The sequence below is a fragment of the Ursus maritimus genome, unplaced genomic scaffold, assembly GCF_017311325.1.
Source record: "Ursus maritimus isolate PB19 unplaced genomic scaffold, ASM1731132v1 scaffold_22, whole genome shotgun sequence".
Classification (NCBI taxonomy): domain Eukaryota; kingdom Metazoa; phylum Chordata; class Mammalia; order Carnivora; family Ursidae; genus Ursus; species Ursus maritimus.
This window is the reverse complement of record NW_024424675.1, coordinates 10,169,430-10,189,186: the sequence shown is the minus strand read 5'-3', so window position 1 is coordinate 10,189,186 and position 19,757 is coordinate 10,169,430. Positions and strand designations below refer to the sequence as shown.

The 19,757-nt window shown below is 37.8% G+C and overlaps 1 protein-coding gene across 3 annotated transcripts in view; it reads right to left on the bottom strand.

Moving 5' to 3' along the window:
* The window catches only part of SEL1L2 (SEL1L2 adaptor subunit of ERAD E3 ligase), a 61,826-nt gene that overhangs the window by 30,546 nt on the left and 11,523 nt on the right, over nt 1-19,757 (bottom strand). For 2 of the 3 annotated variants that reach the window (XM_040637969.1, XM_008703452.2), the window contains exons 3-7: nt 11,026-11,079; nt 10,512-10,571; nt 10,340-10,421; nt 8,983-9,137; nt 8,241-8,297 (exon numbers count right to left, since the gene is read on the bottom strand). In XM_040637969.1, the coding sequence (XP_040493903.1) occupies nt 8,241-8,297; nt 8,983-9,137; nt 10,340-10,421; nt 10,512-10,571; nt 11,026-11,079 (408 nt within the window). The remainder of the gene's footprint in view (nt 1-8,240; nt 8,298-8,982; nt 9,138-10,339; nt 10,422-10,511; nt 10,572-11,025; nt 11,080-19,757) is intronic. The other variant, XM_040637970.1, reaches the window with a different exon arrangement.

The window sequence follows — 19,757 nt, the reverse complement described above, 5'->3', positions numbered from 1 at the left end:
TTCAATCTCTTCATAATTAATCGGTCTGTTTAAATAATCAATTTCTTCCTGTTTCAGTCTTGATAGTTTATAGGTTTCCAGGAAGGCATCCATTTCTTCCAGGTTGTTTAATTTACTGGCATAAAGCTGTCGATGAAAGTTTCTAATGATCCTTCCTATTTCATTGGTGTTGGTCATGATCTCTCCCCTTCCATTCATAATTTTATTAATTTGGGTCCTTTCTCTACTCTTTTGAATAAGTCTGGCCAGTGGCTTATTGATCTTACTATTCTTTCAAAGAACCAGCTTCTGGTTCTGTTGATCTGCTCTACTGTGCTCCTGGTTTCTGATTCATCTCTGCTCTAATCTTGATTACCTGCCTTCTTGTGCATGGGTTAGGCCTGTTCTTCTGTTCCAGCTCCAGCTTCTTGAGGTGAGAATATAAAAACTGCATTTTAGATTTTTCTCTTCTTTTGAGTGAGGCTTGGATGGCTATGTATTTTCCCCTTGGGACTGACTTTGCAGTGTCCCATAGGTTTTGGACCGATGTGTTTTCATTTTCGTTGGTCTCCAAAAATTGTTTGATCTTCTTCTTAATTACCTGATTTACCCAATCATTCTTGAGCAGGATGGTTCTTAGTCTCCAAGTGTTTGAGTTTCTTCCAAATTTTTCATTGTGATTGAGTTCCAGTTTCAAAGCATTGTGGTCTGAGAATATGCAGGGAATAATCTCAGTCTTTTGGTATCGGTTGAAACCTGTTTTGTGACCCAGTATATGGTCTATTCTGGAGAAAGTTCCATGTGCATTTGAAAAGAACGAGTATTCTGTTGTTCTGGGTTGTAGTGTTCTGTATGTACCTATGAGGTCCATCTGGCCCAATATGTCATTCAAAGCTCTTGTTTCTTTGTTGATTTTCTGCTTAGGTAATCTGTCTATTGCTGAGAGCGGAGTGTTGAGGTCCCCTACTATTAATGTATTATTACCTATATGTCTCTTTATTCTGGTTAAGAGTTGGCTTGTGTATCTAGCTGCTCCCCTGTTGATTTCTAAGCATTGATTTTGTATCCCGCCACATTAGTGAATTTCTCTATAAGTTCTAGTAGTTTGGGGGTGGAGTCTTTTGGGTTTTCCATATAGAGTATCAGGTCATCTGCGAAGAGAAACAGTTTGACTTCTTTGCCGATTTGGATACCTTTAATCCCTTTTTGTTGTCTGATTGCTGTTGCAAGGACTTCTAGTACTATGTTGAATAATTTGGCAAGAGTGGGCATCCTTATCGTGTTCCTGATCTTAAGGGAAAGGCTTTCAGCTTTTCCCCATTGAGAATGATGTTCGCTGTAGGCTTTTCATAGATGGTTTTAATGAAATTGAGAAATGTACGCTCTATCCCTACACTCTGAAGGGTTTTAATCAGGAAAGGATGCTGTATTTTGTCAAATGCTTTTTCTGCATCAATTGAGAGGATCATATGGTTCTTGACTCTTTTCTTGTCGATATGGTCTATCACACTGATTGACTTGTGAATGTTGAACCACGCTTGCATCCCAGGGATGAATCCCACTTGGTCATGATGGTTAATCCTTTTAATGTACTGTTGGATCCTATTAGCTAGGATCTTGTTGAGGATTTTGGCGTCCATATTCATCAGGGATATCGGTCTGTAATTCTCCTTTTTGATGGGGTCTTTGCCTGGTTTGGGGATCAAGGTAATAGTGGCCTCATAGAATGAGTGTGGTTGTTTTCCTTCTGTTTCTATTTTTTGAAACAGCTTCAGGAGAATAGGTATTATTTCTTCTTTGAATGTTTGGTAGAATTCCCTGGGGAATCCGCCAGGCCCTGGACTCTTGTTTTGGGGGAGGTTTTTGATCACTGCTTCAATCTCTTCATAATTAATCGGTCTGTTTAAATAATCAATTTCTTCCTGTTTCAGTCTTGATAGTTTATAGGTTTCCAGGAAGGCATCCATTTCTTCCAGGTTGTTTAATTTACTGGCATAAAGCTGTCGATGAAAGTTTCTAATGATCCTTCCTATTTCATTGGTGTTGGTCATGATCTCTCCCCTTCCATTCATAATTTTATTAATTTGGGTCCTTTCTCTACTCTTTTGAATAAGTCTGGCCAGTGGCTTATTGATCTTACTATTCTTTCAAAGAACCAGCTTCGGTTCTGTTGATCTGCTCTACTGTGCTCCTGGTTTCTGATTCATCTCTGCTCTAATCTTGATTACCTGCCTTCTTGTGCATGGGTTAGGCCTTCTTCTGTTCCAGCTCCAGCTTCTTGGTGAGAATATAAAACTGCATTTTAGATTTTTCTCTTCTTTTGAGTGAGGCTTGGATGGCTATGTATTTTCCCCTTGGGACTGACTTTGCAGTGTCCCATAGGTTTTGGACCGATGTGTTTTCATTTTCGTTGGTCTCCAAAATTGTTTGATCTTCTTCTTAATTACCATTTACCCAATCATTCTTGAGCAGGATGGTTCTTAGTCTCCAAGTGTTTGAGTTTCTTCCAAATTTTTCATTGTGATTGAGTTCCAGTTTCAAAGCATTGTGGTCTGAGAATATGCAGGGAATAATCTCAGTCTTTTGGTATCGGTTGAAACCTGTTTTGTGACCCAGTATATGGTCTATTCTGGAGAAAGTTCCATGTGCATTTGAAAAGAACGAGTATTCTGTTGTTCTGGGTTGTAGTGTTCTGTATGTACCTATGAGGTCCATCTGGCCCAATATGTCATTCAAAGCTCTTGTTTCTTTGTTGATTTTCTGCTTAGGTAATCTGTCTATTGCTGAGAGCGGAGTGTTGAGGTCCCCTACTATTAATGTATTATTACCTATATGTCTCTTTATTCTGGTTAAGAGTTGGCTTGTGTATCTAGCTGCTCCCCTGTCGGGGGCATAGATATTTATAATTGTCATATCTACTTGTTGGATACATCATTTAAAAATAATATAGTGTCCTTCTGTATCTCTAACTGCAGTCTTTAGTTTAAAATCTAATCTGTCTGATATGAGAATTGCTACCCCAGCTTTCTTTTGAGGTCCATTGGCATGAAAAATCGTTTTCCATCTCTTCACTTTCAGTCTAGATGTAGCTTTAGGTTCAAGATGAGTCTCTTGTAGACAGCAAATGGATGGGTCATGTCTTTATATCCACTCTGCAACCCTCTGGCATTTTTTGGGAGCATTTAGGCTATTCACATTGAGAGGGATTATTGAGAGAGATGATTTTAATGATGTCATGTTGCCTCTGAAGTCTTTGTTTCTATGGATTGTAAATTTCTGTTCTGTATCACTCTTGGGGCCTTTTTACTTCTATAGAAGCCCCCTTAATATCTCTTGTAGGGCTGGCTTGGTAGTCCCATATTCCTTCAGTTTCTGCCGGTCTTGGAAGGTCATTGTTTCTCCATCAATTCTAAATGATGGCCTTGCTGGATAAAGGATCCTTGGCTGCATGTTCTTCTCAGTTAGAGCTTTGAATATACCTTGCCAACCCTTCCTGGCCTTCCAGGTCTCTGTAGACAAGTCTGACATTATTCTGGTATTCCTCCCTCTGTACGTAAGGATTTTCTTCCCCCTGGCTGCTTTCAAGACTGTATCCTTGGATCTAATATTTGTGAATTGCACTATGATGTGACGTGGCATAGGTTTGTCGTGGTTGAGGGGTCCTCTCTGCCTCTTGTACAGGAATGCTTGTTTCCTTTGCCAGATTAGGGAAGTTCTCAGCTATAATTTGTTCAAATATCTTTTCTAGACCTCTCTCTTTCTCCACTGCCTCGGGGATGCCAATGATTCTGACACTGGAACGTTTCATTGAGTCAGTAATCTCCCATAATCTACATTCTTGAGATTGGATTTTTTTGAGCCAAGTTTCCATTTTTACTTTCTCTTCTACCATCCCATCTTCCAATTCCCTAATTCATTCTTCTGCCTCATTTACCCTGGCCATCAGAGCATCTAGTTTTGACTACATTTGATTCATAGCATTTTTAATTTCAGCCAGATTCACTCTCATTTCCGCCCTTAGAGATTTTATATTCTCGTTAATATTTTTGTTAATATTTTCTTCAAGCTTACACATCATCTTGACCATTATTACTCTGAACTCCATTTCTTTTCTTTTCTTTTTTTTTTTAAAGATTCTATTTATTTATTTGACAGAGAGAGACAGCCAGCGAGAGAGGGAACACAAGCAGGGGAAGTGGGAGAGGTAGAAGCAGGTTCCCAGCGGAGGAGCCCGATGTGGGGCTCTATCCCAGTACTCTGGGATCACACCCTGAGCCAAAGGTAGATGCTTAACGACTGAGCCACCCATGCACCCCTGAACTCCATATCTGACAATTTGGTCATATCCATATCCATCAGTTTTGTGGCAGAGGCCACAGTCTCTGTGTCCTTTCTTTGCTGGGGGGTATTTCTCCTTCTCATCATTCTGATGAGGAGAGGTTGCGGGGATGCACAGAGCCCATTTATTGACCAGGACCCAGGCAGTGTGCACTTGTTTTATAGGGACCTTAGGGATGTGGGCTTCTTGATTTTTCAGCCTGCCTTCTGGGGGAGGGGCCTGCCACACTGATACTCAGGCAACCCTGTTTGGGTAGAGTTGCCCAGTCCTCTGCGAGGGGGGATGGGAATGGGCACAATGTGAACCGGTATTTGCGGGCTTTTCTTCTCTGGCTGCTTTCCCTGGCAGTTTTCTGTGCCTCTTCTCAGAGTCAGGGCAGCAGTGGCCGTAGCCTAACCTCTGTCTCAGAACAGAGAGATTACAGTCCGCTCTCCACTGAGCTCTCCTGGCCACTTTAACTGTGTTTCCATCGGTGCTGCTGAAAACCCCGCGGTGTCCCAGGTTGTGCGCCCCACAGCCACTCTCCCAGTCCTCGCTTCCAGGCCTGGCACATCTTTGTCCTTTGTGCTTCTAACACCACCAGCCACCCCCGGTTCCCACACTCACTCCCAAGCTCTGTGTTTCAGTCTAGTTCTAGTGCACGTTCCGGAGCTCCGGTTTTCAGTCTGGTCACGCGCGTTCCTGGGCTCACGGTCTCAGTCTGCTTTCTTGGCGGGTGCTGGTCTGCGAGTCCGCTGCTCCCCAGTGCAGGTGGCTACCGCTTCCCGGTGCCTGAGCACAGCGGCTCCCTCCCCCTTCCGTTTATCTTCCAGTATCTGTGCGTGGATTCACGGCTCCCCGCTTCGTACCTCAATACTCAGCGCTGGAGATGTTCGTTTGTAGAGATCCAGATGTATCTTCCTGTGTCTCAGGCTGATTCCGTGGATGTTCAGGATGTTCTGGTACCTATCCAGCTCGATTCAGGGGACCAGCTGAAAAAGGGGTCCCCTACTCCTCCACCATCTTTTCCACTCTCTCTTTCCTGGTATTTTAATATTTAATTTGCTGGGCAGTAAACTGGACATTACTTACAGTTATAAAGAACCTTACACTAATAATTTTCTTCGGTGGACTGAAGCATTAGCATACTGGCTCAAGTGGTGGTTCTCAGGATGAGGACCAACATATAATGCTTAGGGTGCTATCATTCATTCATTCATTCACTAAATCCCACGTACGTAATATGTACCCAGTACTATCAGAGTTTAGGATACATAAGAGTGAGCAAGTCAGACAAAAACTTACATTCCACTGTGAGAAGACAGATAGTAAGCAAGTCAAGATTAATATAATTCAGGGGGTGATATGGGAAAATAAACACTGTGATAGGATAAGTGGTGGAGAGTAGGGTTGATCAAGAAAATCCTCTCTCAGGAGGTAAGACTCAGAAGATGAGAGGCCAGCCATGGGAAGAGTTGTAGTAACAGCCTTTCAGAATTTGGGTTTATCCTTTTAACTTCTCTCACTCCATGCCACTTCAAGTCGATCCTGGTACAGCTAAGCTACAAGGAGCAAAAATGACCACAATACTTCGCAGTTGTGCCTATTAAGAGAAGTCCTTTTCTCTGCCCCTTCAATGTTGTCTGTCCTTGTAATTTGTTTTGGCCAAAAGAATGTGGTAGAAGTGATTTGTGAGTTCCAACCCTAGGCTGTAAAAGACTTTTGTGCTTGTCTTCTTAGAACCCTGGGCTGTCATTTGAAAAGCTTGGGCACAGTTGGCTGGAGGAAGGGAGCATGTGGAGACCCCTCATCCTAGGTGTCACAGATGAGGCCATCATAAACCAGCCAGCCCTGGCCAATACTCTACAGATGCCTGTAACAAGCCTAGTCAAGATTGGATGAGCCTGCCTGAGACCAGAATTACTCAGCTGAGCCCAGCCAAAACTGCTGACCTAGCAAAATCAGGAATTAAATAAATGGTTGTTGTTTTAAGCCATCTAAATTGGGGAGTGGTTTATGATGCAGCCTAAACTAACCCATACATAAGCCAATCAGTCTTAAGGTTTGAAACCTTGACTGGAGCCCTCCATGCAGGTTTGGGTTTATTAGGTTGAGGAAAGCTGGAAGGACAAGTCTGTGCTTGCCCACAGCATATGCCTGAGCCACTCTGATGGTTCTGGAATTAAACCAGACTTTTGACGATGTCTGGATGGGAAGCATGGAGCCCAAGCCGACCATTTGAAAGTTAGAGCTAAAGAAACCTGACTAATTGTATCATTCCTTCTTTTTGCTTTACAAATGAGGAAACTAGATTTTAGAGGCTGTATACTATCTGCCCCCCACCCCCAGGTTAAAAGGAAGTAAGGTTTAACGGAAAGAGAAGGCTTTGAATGCTGGAGCCCAGATTTCAAATTCTGATTCTTAACCAACATTACTACTCAGCTATGATATTTGCAACAATTTACTTCATCCCTCCAGCCTCAGCTCCTCATCTGTAAGACAGAGATAATAAAACCTCTGTGAATGAGCCCGTAGGAGAGCCTGACTGGGCTCCTTGGTGTTGCCCAAGTGCCTGGCTGTTGCCACTACAGCACCAGAATCCTTCACTGCCAGCCCTGGGATTATACTTCATCCTCATCTGGAGGCAACTCCCATCTGGTGTTCGCAGTGGCCGGAGCTGCCCTGGAGTATTGAGCTTTGTGGAGTTTTTATGTACTCTGTAAAGATTGAGGGGTATTCCCTACAGCCGAAGGTTGGGTGCCTTCATACTCAAGAGAATTTCATGTTTATGGAAACTGCGTAATTCTTCCCAGTTTATGCATCTGTTATTTAACATGAGAAACTCACTGCAGGCTGAAATCTGACACTAGGAGTAATATTGTGAATCTAGAACTTCCCATCTAAGAAGCTAGAACCTTGGTTATGTTGAGGATTAATAAAATCTGAAGACTTTCATTTGAGCTGTCCTAAGATGCATGTGCTTATTTCAGTTGCTACCTATTTTATCACATTTTATGAAACTAGCTTTGACATTTAGCCAATGTGTACTGTATCTCATATAAAACACAAGTTACACTCATAAAAACAATATAAAATGAAATGAACAGTAACAACAGATCACTCTTTTATGTAATCATCTTATTAAAGTAGTTATTTCTATTGCTTAGCCATAGGGACTATGTTGAAATAGGCTATGTGTTCCTTTGAGACAGTGAGCACGTGGCTCCTATAAAAGGACAAAGGCTGCAAAATCATCTTTTAAAAAGAATCCCAGTTACTTCCTCAGATCTGAGGGGATCTATGGCTTTGAAACCACAATTAGACTCCAGATGAGACCTTATCCCCCTGCTCTGGTATCTTACTGAGATCTTGTGTAGGTCAAGCTTATTTGCTTTTTACTCCACTATAAATTTGAATTGTTAATTAATCTTCTAATCTCACTGGGATAAGGTAAGGTTAAGCAAAATGATTGAAAGGAGCTTTGCAAATTTATAAAGATGTTTCATAATATTTCTAATTATATTGTAGGCAATCTGAGGCTGGTCCTCCGATCTCTTAGCAAGAGACTCCTGGGTGGACTCCCCACAGCTGGCTTTTGGGGAATGGTTGTGTCCAAGGCTGGCAGGTGAGGGTATCTACTTCACCTAACCCTAGTTAGGGAGGGAAGAGGCTAGGTTCAAGGGGAACACGGAAACTCCCTGGCCCCAAATGCTCTTTCAGAAGCCTCTCCTCCTTAGTATTTAGAGGCAGGTAGGAAAAGTGCTTCCTTTGGTGAACTTTGTTCTTCCTCAAAAGCTAGAAAGCTGAGCTGACCAAGGAAGTAGCAATGGGCTCTCCCCAGCAGCTTTTCCATGCCCCCTCCTCCCTTTTTGCCTCTATCACCCCATCTTCCCTCACCACTCTCCTCCTGACCCCACATGACTGAATCTTCAGACTGACTTACATAGTAATCCTGATCCAGACCTTTCCTCCCAATTAGATGTAATTGTCCAAGAGATACCTAGGAATGACAATTTTTGAAAATTATTTAGTAATAGCATTAATTTAAATGAAGAAAATAAGCCAATTATACCTCAATTTGAAAAATAAATGAATAAAAAGGGTGAAAAAAATGAAGAAAACATTTACTTGGTGATTTTATTATAGTATACTGTTTCAGTTTGATGCAGTTGGCATGTCTAAAAAAGAAGCAGAAAAAACATTCCAGGCTATATCTTTTATTGGGTAATTGATTGAGGCTGGGCATCTGGCTTCCTCAGTGTCAGGAAGCTGGCCTGCTGGTATACAGCAACACCTGGAAACATAAACCTAGCAGCCTTTACTCTTAGCTCTCAAAGGTCACACAAATGCTGTCCCATTCCCATTCTCAAAGACATAACACTTCTGAATGCTGGTTAAGAGTTCATTTATACTAAACTCAACACTGAATGTGCTTTTTTTCTACACTTAAAATCTAGGTTTTTTTAAGAGTAAAATTTTTAGGAGTAAATGCAAAAGAAAAAATTGCCATTACTATGACAGTTGGCTCTCCCATAGGCTATAGAAACTGCAAGTAGCAGGGAACAAGAAAAGAGGATCGGATGTCTCTTCCTGTTCACATTCAGGAGGGAGCATTGTTAACTCAGACAACCAAACCCTTTGAAATTTGCATGTTCTAAAAATCCAAATTCGTCTGTATACATTACTTGTATCTGGACATCTCCTCTTTCTGCCAAAAATTTATAGTATTGGTATATGTCCCAATCCAAAATCTCACTGTTAGAACTCAGATTTTCAGGTCTCTCAGTTAGTCTCACTTTTTCCACTGGAATACCTTCACTTTTTTCCAATTTGTCAGCAACTGTGAACAGAAACAAACCAGAGAATAGCCAGAATACACAAGGTTGCAAGAGATAACAGTCAACTTAGAGAAAACACTGGTAGGCTGATTCTACTTAAATTGTACAGAGATCTGGTATACTAACAGAAAAAGGACATCTACCCTTAAGAGATAGAAATTTATGGATTTTAGTTTATTTGGTTCTGAGAAAAATGCAAGAAACCTCATTATTTTTGCAGTCCTTACAAAAATTGTATCAACATATATCAGAGCCTACCGAAGAGCTTGGCCAAACAGGCTCAAGGAAAGAAGGCAGATGTTAGGAGCAGGCAACTGACCCCTTCTACCATTGACTTTTTCTGAGATTGAAACTACAATGTAAGAATAATTATTGCTCCTTAATGACTTGCTATGAATAGTCTGAAAATAAATATAAATATAAGTAAATTTGAATAAATCTGAGTATGCAGTTTGAAATATATATGTAGTAATTCCAATTTCATTAAGCATATGAAATGATCTTGTTATATATAGCGTCTTATATTAAAAAGCAGTTATTTTGCTCTTTTCTTTCTCAGATCCTAATAATGCCAAAGATGTGTACTTAGATATTATTCTGATCACAGAAATTAACCATATGGACCTTACCTTATTCACTTCTTGGAAAACTTTTATTTACAAATCTATTATGTAGTCTAGTTCAGTGATGTGTAAGATGAAATGTTACATATGACTTTGAAAATGATTCTAGAAACATACTAATCTCACGCTCTATTGTTTGTAGACAAAGGATAGGGTAACAGAATAATGATTACTTGAATTGGTCTCAAGTGCAGTGATAGAGATTGATAGTGTATGTATCTTACATCCATTTCTTCAGGAATTTTTAACAAGCCATCCCATATTCTAAATGTTAGAATTAGAAAAACTGTTTAATATTTATTGATGCTACATTCAAATTGTCAGTTGAAGGAAAGCACAGCACAAGAACATAGGTACATATACTAACAAAAATAAAAGATGAGCACATCCATTTAAAACTTTTGAAAAGTAACTATTAAGAAATCAGAAAACTCTACATTGTATTAAAAGAATCATAACAAATATTTTAAAAACATAGTCATTCAATACTTTCATAAATATACCAACTGGCATTGATTTATTCTTCTAATTGCTCAGCAATTAGTCTATTTATCTTAAAATAAATTATGTAGATTACTCACTATAATCTGCCACCTTCTTATAATGATTTAGGGCAACTTCACAATTCTGTAGAACATTGATTCCTGACAAATATCTGTACCCCTAAAACACAGGCATATATATTCTTAATATTCTGACAATGTTGTATTTATAACACACCTATTTAGGCCCAAGAACATTTAATTTACATACCAAAATCATCTGGGACATCATGCTTCCTCCAGCACTTCCAAAGGTGTAATATATCAGTGCCTAAAGTAAAAAACAAACAGCAACAAACCCCCCCCATATCTATATCCACCATTCAGATTTGAAGTTCAAACCAATCATTGCTTTTTTATCCCTAACCCAACAATGAACCTTGAACTACTCCAAAATAAATTCCAAATTTTGTCCTCTTAATCTGTAAAACTGGCTGACATTTTTGGAGGGCTTGGTGAGCTCTGGAGTCTTTAAAAAGGGTATTGTACACGATATTTCATTTAATCATCACAAAATACCTATGAAGTAGATATTATTTATCATGGCAAACCTGAAATATGGGAAATTAAGAAACTTATGGTATTTTAACCTTAAACTTCTGACTATTGAGCTGGTGCTTTTAACCACCACTCTCAAGTGAGCTCCTTTACCTAAAGAGAAGGCTATTCAATGTCCCTTTTTAAAAAATTCGGTTTTGTTCCAGAAAAAAATAGAATGACCTTACCTTGGCTTGATCATATTCCATTCCTATTCCATAAGAGGACAAAAATCCTAATGCCTAAAGCCCAAAAGAAAAGGAAAACTAAATAAATCCATTTATTTCACAATTATTCTTATTTACATTGGTAAAAAGTATTTTAAATGTCTGCTCCATAATAATTTGTGTTGTTGGTTTATTTCTTATACTATAACAAAATGCCTTTTTACACTTTTGCTAAGGCTGTAAGAATTTAGAAAAGGTAATAGTGGGAGTTTTGTATAATACATGTGAAAATAGGCTAATATTTACTGACTTTAGTACAAATTATAATAATAAAACATTATAAACCAATGGTTTTTATATGCTTGCCATTCTTAGCAATGGAAAACACTTTTTCCCTTCAACATTTTTGAATTTAAATTTGAATTTTTTTCATATTTTTAAAAGAAAATATGATCATTCAACACTGCATCTAAAACTAATGATGTACTATATGTTGACTAATTGAACTTAAGTTTAAATGCATAACCACAGCAAAAATTAACAAGGCACATGAAGAAACAAGTAAATATAGCCCAATCGAAGGAACAAAATAAGTCTAAAAAAACCGCAACCCTAAAGAAATGGAGATCTAGAAATTATTACCATACAAAAAATCCAAAATAGCTCAAAATGTTATAAAATAGCATATACAAACAATTAACCAAAATCAGGAAAAGCGTGCATGAACAGAACGAGAATATCAACAAAGAGAGAGAAAAAGAAAGGAAAGAAAGAAAGCAAGAAAGCCTCCTTTTAAAAATTCTGGAGCTGAAGAATACAATAACTGAATTGAAAAATTCACCAGAGGAGTTCAAAAGTAGACTTGATCAAGCACAAGAAAGAATTAATGAACCCAAACACAGATCATTTCAAATTATCGAGTCAGTGGATCAAAAAGAATGAAGAAAAGTCAAAAAATCCTCAGAGACTTATATGGGAAACCATCAAGTGGACCAAAATACACAGTATAGGAATCACAGAAGAAGAGTGAGGGAAAGAGGCGTAGTGACCTTATTTTAAGAAATAGTGGCTGAAAATTTCCCAAATCTGAGGAAGGAAATGGGTACCTAAATTCAAGAAGTTCAATAAACTTCAACTAGGAGGAAGTTAGACACCCCATAGCAAGACACATTATAATCAAACTGTTAAATGTCAAAGACAGAATCTTGAAAATATCAAGAGAAAAGAGACTCATCATGTACAAGAAAGCTCCCATAAGTTTATGAGCAGATACCTCAGCAGAAACATTACAAGCCAGAGGGAATGGGCTAATATATCCAGAATGCTGAAAGGAAAAATCTGTCAACCAAGAATATTATATCTGGCAAAACTGACCTTCAAAAATGAAGGATAGATAAAAGCCTTCTCAGATAAACAAAAGCCGAGGAAGTTCATCACCACTAGACCTGCCTTATAAAAACTGCTAACAGGAATCTCTCAAGTTGAAAAAAAAAAAAAAAAAAGGATGCTAGACAGCAACATGAAAATATACAAAAATATAGAGCCTTCTGGTAAAGATGATTACATGGGCAAATACAGATTCCTGTAGTACTGTAATGGTGGTGCAAAAGTAACTTAATTCTGGGGGTGCCTGGGTGGCACAGCAGTTAAGCGTCTGCCTTCGGCTCAGGGCGTGATCCCGGCATTATGGGATCGAGCCCCACATTAGGCTCCTCTGCTATGAGCCTGCTTCTTCCTCTCCCACTCCCCCTGCTTGTGTTCCCTCTCTCGCTGGCTGTCTCTATCTCTGTCAAATAAATAAATAAAATCTTAAAAAAAAAAAGTAACTTAATTCTGGTATAGAATTTAAAAGAATAAAAGCATAAAAGATAACTATAAAAATGTTGATGAATACAAAGTATAAAAAGATGTGATTTGGGTCACTGATAACATAAAGTGAGGGGAAGAAGGAGTGTTGTGACTGCAGTTAAGTTGGTATCAATTTAAAACAGTTTGTTTTAACCAGAATATGTTTTATGTAATCTCTATGGTAACTACAAGGAAAATATGTATAGAAGATGCACAAAAGAAAATGAGAAGGGAATCAAAGCATGCCATTGCCAAATAAATAAATAATAAAAGAAGGGATCAAGAGGGGAAAAAGAGGGACAAAATAACCACAAGACAAACAAAACAATCAATAAAATAGCAACAGTAAGTCTTTCCTCATCAGTAATTATTCTAAATATAAATGGATTAAACTCTTCCAATTAAAAGACAGGGTGGCTGAATAGATAAAAAGAAAAACCCCCACAATATCCAACTACATGATGTCCTTAAGAGACCTCAGATATAAGGACACATACAGGCTTAAAGTGAGAGGATGGAAAAAAATATTCCACTCAAAATGTAACAAAAAGAGCTAGAGGGGGCACCTAGGTAGCTCAGTCGGTTAAGCGGCTACCTTCTGCTCAGGTCATGATCCCAGGGTCCTGGGATCGAGTCCTGCATGGGGCTCCTTGCTCAGTGGGGAGCCTGCTTCTCCCTCTGCTTCTCCCTCTGCAGCTCCCCCTGCTCCTACTCTCTCTTTCTCTGTTAAATAAATAAACTCTTAAAAACAAAAGAGTGAGAGATGGCCATAATTATATGAAACAAAATAGACTTTAAGTCAGAAAATGTCACAAGAGACAAAGGACATTATATGATAATTGGGTCAATTCACCAGGAAGATATAACCATTCTTCTAACAATAGAGCACCCAAACATATGAAGCAAACATTGACTGAACTGAAAAGAGAAATAGATAATAACACAATAATAGGAGATTTTATTTTATTTAAAGATTTTATTTATTTGAGAGAGAGAGTGCACAAACAAGGGGGAAGGGGTGGAAGGAGAGGGAGAAGCAAACTCCCTGCTGAGTAGAGAACCTGATGTGGTACTCAATCCCAGGACCCCGGGATCATGACCTGAGCCAAAGGCAGTCACTAACCAATTGAGCCACCCAGGTGCCCAAAAATAGGAGATTTTAATGCCCCATTTTCAATAATGGATAGAACAACCTGACAGAAGCTCAATGAAGAAATAGAGGAGTTGAACAACACAATACAGTAAATGGACCTAACAGATATATAGAACATTCTACCCAACAATAGCAGAATGCATATTCTTTTTAAGAACACATAGAACATTTTCCAGGTTAGACCATATGTTAAGTCACAAAACAAATATTAATAAATTTAAGAAGATTGAAATCGTAACAAGTATATTTTCTGAACACAATGGAATGAAACTAGAAATCGATAGCAAAAAGAACACTAGAAAATTCACAAATATGTGAAAAGTAAGCATCACACTCTTGAACTATCAATGGGTCAAGGAAGAAATCACAAGGAAATTTTGAAAATATCTTGAGGCAAATGAAAATTAAAATGCAAATAGCAAAATTTATGAGATGCAGCAATAGCAGTACTAAGAGGAAGAGGCATAAAGCACTTCCAATAGTGAAATATGTCGGTTGTTTCAAGGAAATGCTTGAAATGCTTGTTTGAGTTGCAAGCTGAAATAGCCACTTTTCTCATGGACTACCATCTTTACTTGAAGGAAAAATGGATCAGCTATGTTCATTTAGACTGGCAGACATTTTCTTGAAAACGGACGGTAAGTCTGTCACTTTAATAAAGTGATTGAAAGTATTGTTGCCAAAGATAAATTCAAGCTTTTAAGCAAAAATTAGAATTTTGGAAAGCTTATATCTGCTACCATGTATACCTTATATCTGCTTGACACCCCAATACTTAGACTTTTCATGACGGTTGTATTAACAAATGTCATTTTGATATTGTATAATGCAATGTGTCAAATTTGGAAGACTTACAAAACTTAGTGAACTGATATTTTCTAAATAACCAATGCATGATGTTATAAAATCCTGTCTAGGTTAAAAAAAATCCTTTCAAAATGCAGGATAGACCAATGATTTTAATGTAACAGAATATGAAAAGTTCACTATATGATTTCAGATTCCACACTGCAATTAACCTTTAAGAAATTATCACCTTTGAGCTTTGGTGTAGAACCAAAGAAGAATATCTACAATTATCTGAAAAAGTTGTTAAAATACTCATATTTTCTAGGTTTATTTTCTTTTGCTATTTTGTTTTTTCTTTAGCTTTTTGAAATATGTATTTAAGTCTATTTGTTTTAATAAATAAAGCTGTATATTTTCCTCTACATGTGGCTTTAGCCACATTCCTTAACTTTTTTTTTTTTTAAAGATTTTATTTACTTATTTGACAGAGAGAGGCAGTGAGGGAGGGAGCACAAGCAGGGGGAGTGGGAGAGGGAGAAACAGGCTTCCCGCTGAACTGGGAGCCCCATGCAAAGCCAGAACTCTGGGATCATAACCTGAGCTGAGGGCAGACGCTTGAGACTGAGCCACCAGGCGCCCCACACATTCCTTAACTTTTATATGTAGTGTTATCATCGAGTTCCTAATATGTCATTTCAGCTTCTAGTTTATCTTTGCTATTTGCTAAAAATTAGGAGAGTCTTGAAATTTTATAGTTGAATTTTAAGCCTTTTGTCAGTAATTTTCAGTTTCACAGCTTCTAGTCAAAGAATGTAGTATCATTTCTATTTTTTAAGGTAAATTAACTTTTTTCCTTGTGTGATAGCTTTTTGAAAATAACTGTAAATTTTTTGCCTTTTAATTTTGTTTGGGATGATCTTTCATATATAATCTTATATGTAGATGTGGTCAGGGTGTGTGTTTTTTGCTGCTGTTGTTTTGTCTGCCTGGATTCTCTTTGTGAAACCATTTTCCTTCCTTTCTGAATTCTTTAGGTTCAACGGGGCTCCTCAGGGCTTTCTGAATCTAGAGGGTCACATGAATCTAGATGGTCAGATTATTCTCTTCTTGGATGCAGTGATTGATTCGCGGTGGTCTTGTGATTTAACCCAACACTTCTGCTGAAATCATTGGGAAAGAAACTGGCTTCTTTTACAGAGACTTGCAGATTTAAGGGCTAAAGATACGTAGGTTCGTTGGTGACTGTTTTTGCCTCCATGCAGTCAAGCCACTCAAAACCATCATAGAAAAAAGCGAAACAAAGAGAAAGCGTGTCTTGATGTCTTTATTCTAGTCTCTGGATCCAATCTAAAGGCAGCTACAACATCACAGTTAAATGAGCCAAAAAATCACACTTTTGCTTAAACCAGATGGGTTGTATTTTCTGTACTTGAATTCAGAGAATCCTAACCAATACAAATGGACATCTCTGTTGCTGGGAGGGAAGTTCATTAGGTTCATTAAGTTAGTAGATACACAGTAAACCAAAATTAAACTCTGTATAGTAGTTGCTGCTTTAGTACTTTGTTTAAGCTGTATGGTAGTTTGGTGCTTAACAAATCAATTCCTTCTTGTACCACTTTCCGCCTTGTAGACAATTGAGGGCAGCTATTTGGTACTTGGTGTTCTCTCCTACAAAGATTCCCTATTTTGCCTTCCTCATGTGATATATTTTAGGTAATATTCATCATCTTGTGTGTTCTCTGAATCTGGTCTGCATCATTGATGCCATATTTGTCATAGCCCTGTTGAAACAAAGTAGTTACAATTTTCTTAAAAAATAAAAAGGAGATATCTCAAAGTCAATGAAACTGCATTACTTTTTGTTACTAAATTATGTGCAAAAGCTGTCACAAGCCAAGTTATCCCACTAAACACAGGAGGAGTTGCCAAATCCCTAGGAATAGATGAAAAACTAATGAATAATGAGAAGCTGTTGTGACCGATTTATTTATCACAAAGTGTTATTATGATTAAGGTGTTCAGCATCAAACATTCTTGCTAACTTTGAACTGAACTTCCAACTATGTGTGATTCGATTGAAGAAAAAGTAAAAGTATAAATTTAGTCAAATTGGAAAGTGTCAACGTTAATAGTTGTAGAATGAGTCAGTAGTTTGGAAGAATCCTGGAGGTAATCGAGGAACACTCCCTGAGGAAATGTTGCACTACTGACATTCTTAATGGGATGGAGAATGATATGCTGGAAGATAGCCATCAAGGAAGTTTTCTAAGTTAGACTTAACTTTAATAAATCTAACAATTTAGTTAGAATCTGAATGAGAGGAATTTTGGAACACCTAAATTTATTTAACTTATATTTACTTTTGTATGTAATTAAAGAATGACATGATAGAAATCTTTCTAAAATGTCTAAAACAGCACTTTTAGTAAGAGTAAAACAAAAAATCTAATAAGAAAACATTATTTTAATGTTTATATAATTATATAACATATTTTATATATAACTTATATTTTAAAAATATATAACTTACAGTCGATGGTGTCTTATAGTGGGTAAAATATGGGATTATTATCTCTCCCACATTTTTCAGATTTCTTAGTCTAACAACCCTGTAAAATAGAGCTTGCTTATAACAGATTGTTCTTAGTGAACTCATGCTGCTTGACAAACAGTACTGCTTCATTTTATGGGATTTTCAAAAACAAACATTTTGAAAGTATGATGGGGAGTCTTACCATTAAATTGGCCAGCACTATGGGTGATCTGCAGAATTTTACATCCTCCAAGCCTTGTGGCTCCTTTCCTGCCCTCCTTAGTTACTCAAAATCACTGACAAGTTGGCAGTGATATAGTTTATAAGTTCTCTCAGTACGCAGGGATGGAACTGGATTGGGCCAACTTTGAACTCACTCCAAGCAGATGCTTGCTGCAGTCTGCTTCAGGTGCTTCTGAGAAGTGCATTCTATCCTTGTTCCAGTTACTATGGCTGTGTAGCAAATAACCCCAAAACCTAGAGGCATAAAACCACCATTTATTATGGTAAGGGTTCTGTGGGACAAGAACTTGGTCAAAGCAGAGTGGGCATGTTTTGTCTCTGATCCACAGTACGGGGGCCTTAATTGGAAGACTCAAAGGCTGGGGGACAGAATCATCTGAAGGCTTGTTCATATATATGTTTGGCAGGTGATGCTAGATATTGGTTGAGACCTTAGCCGAGGCTGATGGTCAGAACACTTACATGTGGCCTCTCCTGTAGTATACGTTTCCTCACAGCATGGTGGCTGAATTCCAAGAGTAAGCATCCTGAAAGAGCTAGGCAGAGCTGTATCCTTTTTATGACTTACCCTTGGAAGTGTAGCATTACTTCCACCAAACTTTATTGTTTGAAGTAGCCAAGAATCTCCCTTAGGTAATGGAGGGGAAATAGACCACTTTTTGATTATGTTGGTTAGGGTGCTGAAATAGCATATGGGACCAGAAATAGATCTGTGGCCATTTTTTAAAAAAATTTATTTATTTATTTTAGAGGGGGGATGGGCAGATGAAGAAGGGAGAGAGAATCCCAAGCCCATGTGGGGCTCCATCCCAGGACCCTGAGATCACAACCTGAGCTGAAACCAAGAGTCAACACTTAACGGCCTATGCCACCCAGGCACCCCTCCTGTGGCCGTTTTTAAGAAAAAATTGCCACAATATTTGACAAAAGTCAGACGAGTGGGGAGATATCCCACTTCTTCTTAGTTATTAATCATTATGAATTAATGAATTTAGGTATATTTGAGGTATTTCAGTCCATTGGGTTATTAGTCATTTTAGTGCTTAATTTTTCCATCTTTAGTCAATAGGAGCCTATTTTGAGTTAGCTCAGTCCTTTAGTCATGACCATAGTATTTTCTGACAGCTTTCTTGCTCTCATATTGTATGATATGATACCTTGTATCATATTGATATGACACCTTGTATGATAAAATGTTTCATGAACATCTTATACATTTCTTGTCCCACACCCAGAATCTGACATTTTCCAAGGATGCTGGTTTCTTTTTAGTTGGAGAGGATTTCTGTTTTTTGTTTTAAACACAATTCTTTCTTGGGGCATGAGTTAATAAATAAATTTAAATTTTTGTATATTTAAAAAATACACGCATATTAAAGATTAAAATTCTAATACTTCTGAAGGCTTAAAATATATACGTCAATGTCTTGCTCCTTTCCAGGCCACTTTTTATTCTTATGATAAACAACCACTTTTAATTATTTTAGCTGTTTTCTTCCGAGAGCTTACCAGCATTATGATTCTTGATAAATTGTTACTACTTGCTATTAACTTTCATATTTCACACATTTTCTGTAGCTTTGCTGTGTTACAGATGATGATTTAGGTCATTTACATTACCTTTCCACTTTTTCTCCTTGTACCTCTTCTCGACAGGATCACAACACTATTTTTTTGTCAGAATATAATTGTAAAAGTCTGTTTTGGTGTTCCTGATATTTTCAAGGTTCTACTCATTGTAATTCCTATTACCATTTTTAGAAGTTCACTACACACTTTTATGTATATCACTGATAATATACTTTTCCATGCTTTTAAAAAAGTTTTTTTTTATTATGTATCCACGCTTTTTATTAAAAACAATCTGGTCTTAGCCATTCAACCTAAGAGTTGATGAAATATTTGAAGAGCACAGGGTCATAGGCAGAATCCTTTGGCGTATTGCCAGAGACTTGCTTTCACCTTGGCATCAACCCATTAGTCTACTCTTTATTTACTGTCATCAAAGCCAACATTTCTATTTTTTCATCTAGTCCATGAGAACATCCTGCAAGGCTTTGTTAAATGTCTCCCTAAAATAAAGATACAAAAAGTCTGATAATTCAATCAAAACAAAATGAATAATTTCTTAAACTTTTTATCATAACTTCAAGGACAAAGACCTGTGTCATATTTTAAATTAGG